Source organism: Acipenser ruthenus, chromosome 7 (genome assembly GCF_902713425.1).
Source record: "Acipenser ruthenus chromosome 7, fAciRut3.2 maternal haplotype, whole genome shotgun sequence".
In the NCBI taxonomy this organism is placed as follows: Eukaryota; Metazoa; Chordata; class Actinopteri; order Acipenseriformes; family Acipenseridae; genus Acipenser; species Acipenser ruthenus.
The window spans coordinates 59,670,637-59,676,882 of record NC_081195.1 but is presented as its reverse complement, the minus strand read 5'-3'; the positions used below and the strand labels follow the sequence as shown (position 1 = coordinate 59,676,882).

Sequence of the window (6,246 nt, the reverse complement as noted above, 5' to 3'; positions counted from 1 at the left end):
AAAATAAAAAAATAAAAATAAAAAACTCACTTAAGCAAAGAATATCATGCATGTAAAGTCTAAAAGAAAAACAGATTTATACCTCTGTGACTCATTTTACAAAGTTTCGAAAATAACCCCCAACACTGTCTTGCAACTGAAGAAGAAATGGTCACATTATGCTAGAAGGTAAGATTTAAAAATAAAAAGCAGATTCGAAATACTGTGAAGAGCACCTGGAAGGTAAGGGAACATCGACACTGGTTACATCCAAGCAAGGTACCGGGGGCTAAACCAGCTTCCAAATGCACCTCGGTCCTGAACGGATACATTGACCGCAGGCAGCATTCGGTCAGGATTTCCAAAGTTGAGGCCCAAAACTTATTTCACCTGACCTACATTAAAATTCCCCTTTTGGTGTACACACAGCTGCAGCTGTAATCATACTGGCACATATAGAACCAATAACAGAAATAAGACAATTGGCAGGTGGAAATAATGGTGTTTTTTAAAACATTAACATGGTCTTGTGTACCAAGTGCTTGTTAAGAGCAACTTTCACTATTTCCTTTTTTGTGAAATGATAAAACTGCCATTAATTGTAAATGCTAAGAGGAAACAAAAACAGGGAACGCCTTTAAGTCCACTTGATATTGGTTTTGTTTTGTGACATTCACAGATTTTCCTTTCACAAAAATGGTGAAAACTGCACTTTGGAAGTGAAGTGCTTGATCAATCTGCTACAGTGTTTTGTCTAATTTTAATGATCACTTTTTATTTTACTATTCTGTTACAAAATGTAAACGTATACCTGCATTTGCATATCCTTTTTTTAACTATATTTGTCTAGCATGTGGTGGTGGGTGGGGATGGGCCAGTTACTGTATCTCATGTGAAACCTTTAATACTATTCTTTTATTCAATGATAAACGCTACCATGTAACACAATTGACACATACTCTCTGACTCTCCCAGAGGCCAACATCATGCATCATTTTCTAAATCCCATTTTTTTAAAAGTAGTATTCAACAATGGGAATAAAGTAAAGTGTGTCTCTGTCTCTCTCTCTCACAACTGAGTAATTCAAAACCTGAGTAAGGCAATGGAAAATAATAACCACCTTGCTTCTTGACCCATCTAGCAAATAAGTAGATACAGCATGAAAGAACAGGCTTTACCTTTTTATTGCTTATACTCGTTTCGGTTTCCAAACAAAGATAGTTATCAGAGACAATAAACCACACAGCAGGATGGCATTCACATTCATGTATATAAAGAAAAAAACATTGAACAATACAAGCACTTTTGTGCCCTGTGGTAATCAAAATAGATATCTTATACAAAGAAAGTGAATTAAGTCATGCACAGAGATATTGTAATACAATGAAAAACAAACAACGGTATATATACCAAATTGTCTTCATAAAATATTATATCCAATATCCATTGTTTACCAAAAGCTATATCTTTTAGATTTTCCACAATATCAGGAATCCTTTACCTCCATAGTAAAACATCTTCTGTAAAGTATTTTGAGAGGTATTGAAATATTGAGCTTACAAAGCATTTTACCGGAAAATATGAGAGTGCTTGTCCTGATAAAAGCAATGTCTCTAATGCGATTCCAAAATACTTCACTCAGCATGGTTTCTATGAAGGAAAAGGAAAAGCTTGCTTTGTTCAACCCCTTTGCTCCCGAAGTAACCATAATATAAAAAAATGACTGGTCCTTAAAATATGTATTTTTAAAACATTAACCCCCATTAAAATGGGGTCATTAAGTGAACTGTCCTCTAAAAGTTAGTTATGAATAACCTAAGAGACCAATTCCACTCGAATTATTTAAGAAACATAGCCTAGTGAGATTCACAACTTATTTGGCAAGCCAGTTGTAGTGCATACTGGCATCACATTGTGCAATATGTGCTGCATTAACAGCAAATCTTCGTTCTCGACGGGGGCAACCTTCTGCAAAGGTAAGGCGGCACCTTAAAGAAAGACTTTTGTTGTAGAATGAGGGGATTGGGGGTATACTTTACTGTGGACTCTGCTCATAGTGCACCTTGTATCTGTAACCTGAGGGGCAAGACTAATGTGCTGTATAAGGTAAACACCTCTGTGCACTAATTCACTGCAACATCATATTACCAATAGGAATCAACTTTGTATTTTTTTTTTTTATTAAAAATGTACCTATTATAATAATGCTAGTTAAAGGTTTTGACACACGAGAGTTCATTTTAATACCAAATAAAGTGCCATGAATGAACATCGAACAGGAAGTTCGACCAGCCACGGATATGAAATGAATAAACAAGAGTAACATATTACAAGCTAAAATACTAGTGTTATTTGGAACTACAACCAAACTCTCGCCACAATTGTAAATTACAGTACTTTTTAGGTCACAGCAAGCTATAGCAGAAATACACTTAAAGCAAAAAAGTAGCTATATCTGAGACCAAAGGGTATTAGTGCAAAACCTCATTATGAGGTAAATCATTTTCAAGAAGTACAACACATGGATCGCTCCACACTGAGGCATTTCAAAATTACTTTTGTCCCAAATAACTTTTGGTAGATACATCAAAGAGCTGTTTGAAACAATCTGTATTTCCAAACTGTTTCATATTGAAAGTGTGCAGAACTATTTAAAAAAAAAAAAAAATCTTACATTAAAATGTGGTATTTTATAAGCATTTTTTTTTTTAAATGCGATTTTCGAGGGCTCAGTAAATCAATACTTTAAAAAAGTGCAAACTGGCTAGTAGCTACAGTGGAGAGGAATCACATTCTGAATGGTTTGCATTACGAGTACCAGGAAACTTATACTGTACAGCAATCACATTAATACAATTAAAATCTGCTAAGCACCTCTGCAGGTGCCTGTAAAGCTTAAAATGTTACATTAATTTATTTAAGAAACTACTCCAACAAAAATAGTTCCCAGTGCTAGCAGCCAAAAGTTGCTCAGTTAAAATGGCATTTGCCTTTAGAAAGGGCCAACACCAGTTCGTTCAAAAGTGAAGAGACCAAATTGTTCGTCAAGAAAATGTAACAAAGAACTATAAATCGGACTAACTACACATTTACACACAGAAGTGGTGCAAATTACAGTCTGACTCTAGGCCGCAAGCAAAACTTCTTTCATAAGGTTCTGTTTTGTTTCAAACATCTTTTTCACAAACAATATCTTGGGGCCAAGATCATCGAATTATACACTTATGTCCCCAGGTTGCAATATTCTTTTGGCATTAAATGTTAACGAAATTGAACTTGCATCTGCCTATGGCATCAAAACCAGTATCACTAACAACTAAACATTGGTTTTGATGATTCACCTGTAAGAACGCAGATAATGAAATGAGCAGAAAGGATAACATTTATATTGCATCCTGAGGGCATTTGGTTACAAAACTCTAATTTTAATAAATGCCCCCCCCCCGCCCCCCACCTGCTACAGAGATATATTTCTCTTTTCTTTTCATGACAGATGTAGAAAAAAGAGCCAATTTCTGTAAACTTGTTTCTTTTTTTTCTGTGCAAACAGCATTTTCTTTGTTGTTGTTACACACCGAGAGCATGGTAATACAGCAGACTTATATTGGCAACATAGCAGTACAGACAATAAAGGCATTTGTGTTTTGAAGTGGATTAGCTTTGCAGTAAGATGGGGTCTTCCAGCTCCTGGACAGGTATCGAGCTTGTCTGGCTATCTCCAGAGTCCGAGTCATAAGGTGCGTCGGGGAGTTCCATAAAATTGTAAGCCATCTGGTCATCCTCGAGATCCGATCGCACTTGAACCGCTACGTCTGAGTATTCTTCCTCGTCCGCGTTATTAAAATCCTGGGGGATATAGAGCATCTCCGGGTAGTTCCTGCTGACAAGATCACTGGTAGTCTTTAAGGAGACTTTCCTAAAAGCAATTAGATGCATGTGAGAGAATTTCACATACTTGTACCTCTTGAAGCCCAGTGACTCTATTGCAATCTTCCAGCTCTTCATCATCATTGCGTGCCTGTTCTGGTGAGAGGAATCGGGTGTGATTATGAGAAGCAGGCCGTTCAGAGCTAGGAGTTCATGTGCTTTCTTGCAGCAGATCCAGCGCTGATAGGGGGAAGGGAAATAGGAAAGCAGGAGAGAGAACACCACTACATTCAAGAGCTCTCCAGGGAGGGCGTCGATGGGGTTTTTTAGTTGCCTGAGGAAGGCATCCACGGCATCTTGTGCTAGCTGGAGAGGCTGCTGCAACTGAAGGTTAAGGAAGTCACATTTGTACACACTCTGTGGAGAAAAAAGAAAGAAGAATTGAGCACTTCATCATAATGGTAGTTAACTGGGGGGGGGGGGGGGGGGGGGTGTTGGGCATGTTCTATAAATACTTCCTGAGTTTGGTTCTAGTAGCTTTTACATGAAATATGTCGGTCAGGTTTTAATCACTGTAAAACACCAGTTCTTTGTAAAGCACACACTTAAAATATAATCCTTTTGCCTTAATAATTTAAAACCTAGAATGAAACCAGAAAATAGCTGTCTACAATTATGCTAAAAATAGATTCCTTAGTTATAAACGTACTTAGTTATGAAGCTTTTTCAATTTTAGAAAGATGAGAAAAAAATATGCTGCATGCAGTGTCTGTTCTGCAGAGATTTTTCAGGCGTTACAAAAGGCAAACTTTTACCCAAAGGTTCATCAAAAATAAATGTGTGAAAAGCCCACAGAATGAGACTTTTAAAAGATCCTTATGCTTAAAGTGGTTCAATTTGTCAGGTATCTAGAGACAAGACACTTCATTATACTCTACTAATGCATTTATTTTACTCATTTAGTACTTGGCAGCATGTTTGAGGAATGCTAAACTGTTGGGAAATAAAAATAAAAATTGCTTGCATTTACCAAGATAAAAATCGGTCAAATTAAAATGGGATTTTACCCGAAAAAGAAAAAGGACCAAAAACTTCAGATTCAAACTTTCAGTCTGTGCTATTTACCCTTAATTTTAAGTTGACGGGGGGGAAACCAGCACTCTTACAAAAGTCAATGATGGTTTTCTGAAACATACAGTAAGTAGAACCAGGCACTGTACCAATGCATATATTGAAACATTACAGGAGTCCTAGAACATCACAGGATTGATTACATTTGTTTACACATTCACCTGAAAGGCATTGTTTCTCAAAATGTAAATGTACATGAACCCAACAGGCCAGCACATAAGTATTTGTTTCTGTAGTAAGTTTGTATTTTAAGTAATGTTTAAATAAATTGAGTATGTTCTATTTTTGTATGGATACATTTGTTTTTGAAATTATGTATAATTATTATTACTATGCTGTTTGATGTGGCTTTGATAAAAAAAAAAAAAAAAAAACACTTTGAAAGCTTGAATATTGTCCAATTGTTATACATCAAAATAAATGCATTATGTTCACAAGTCCAAAACATACTGCACTTGTTAAATAGTTTATCATCATGACAGGTTTTCCATCATAGGATAAAATAACAAATAAAACAAACTACCAGTACCAGGTTGAGGTTTGAGTTTTGTTTAAAATAAGAAAAAGCAGAATTAATGCAAAACAGTCACTGTAGTTAAACTTCATGAATATAACAGACACCAATCAAAAGAAAAAAAAAAAAAAAAGTAATCGCAGAATGACTCAGAGTTATATAACCAGATTCAATGAAATGTTGATGGTTTTCTTGTTTAAAAGGAAGTAAGACTCTCTCTCATCACCCTTGCAGACTCAGACAATATCTTCGGCTAAGGTGAACAGGAACAAGAGCTGTGCCCTGCTGCTGGGGCAGTGGGGGTGCTGTGGACCCCCAGCACTGCCGGCTGGGCTCGTTTGGAGCAGGGGAGGATTTAAGTGCACCTGGGGGATGAGGTCAGTGAGAGGAGGAACTGGGAGGAGGTGTTGGATGAAGTGAAAGGGCGGCTGGGTAGGTGGCGATGGCTGTTGCCACAAATATCGTACAGGGGAAGAGTGCTGGTGGCCAACAAATTGGTGGCTTCCACACTGTGGCACTGGCTGGTGTGCATGGAGCCGCCGCAAGGTCTGCTGGGAAAAGTACAGAAGGTCATCCTGGATTTCTTCTGGGACGGGCTTCACTGGCTGAGGAGACGGGTGATACACCGGCCCCGAGAGATAGGGGGCCAGTGCCTGATTGACATCACCAGTCACGTGCCTGCTTTCTGATTACAGTCAGTCCAGAGGTTGCTGTATGGTCCTCCTTCACTGCCATGGAGAACACTGGCCTGCGC

General features: G+C 37.7%; 1 protein-coding gene across 1 annotated transcript in view; it reads right to left on the bottom strand.

Annotated features, from left to right (window-relative positions):
- Nucleotides 1-1,148: 1,148 nt before the first annotated feature.
- bmt2 (base methyltransferase of 25S rRNA 2 homolog) overlaps nt 1,149-6,246 on the bottom strand; it is a 51,347-nt gene continuing 46,249 nt past the window's right edge. The window contains exon 6 of the mRNA XM_034027068.3: nt 1,149-4,264. Within this exon, the coding sequence (XP_033882959.3) occupies nt 3,635-4,264 (630 nt within the window). The 3' untranslated portion in view covers nt 1,149-3,634. The remainder of the gene's footprint in view (nt 4,265-6,246) is intronic.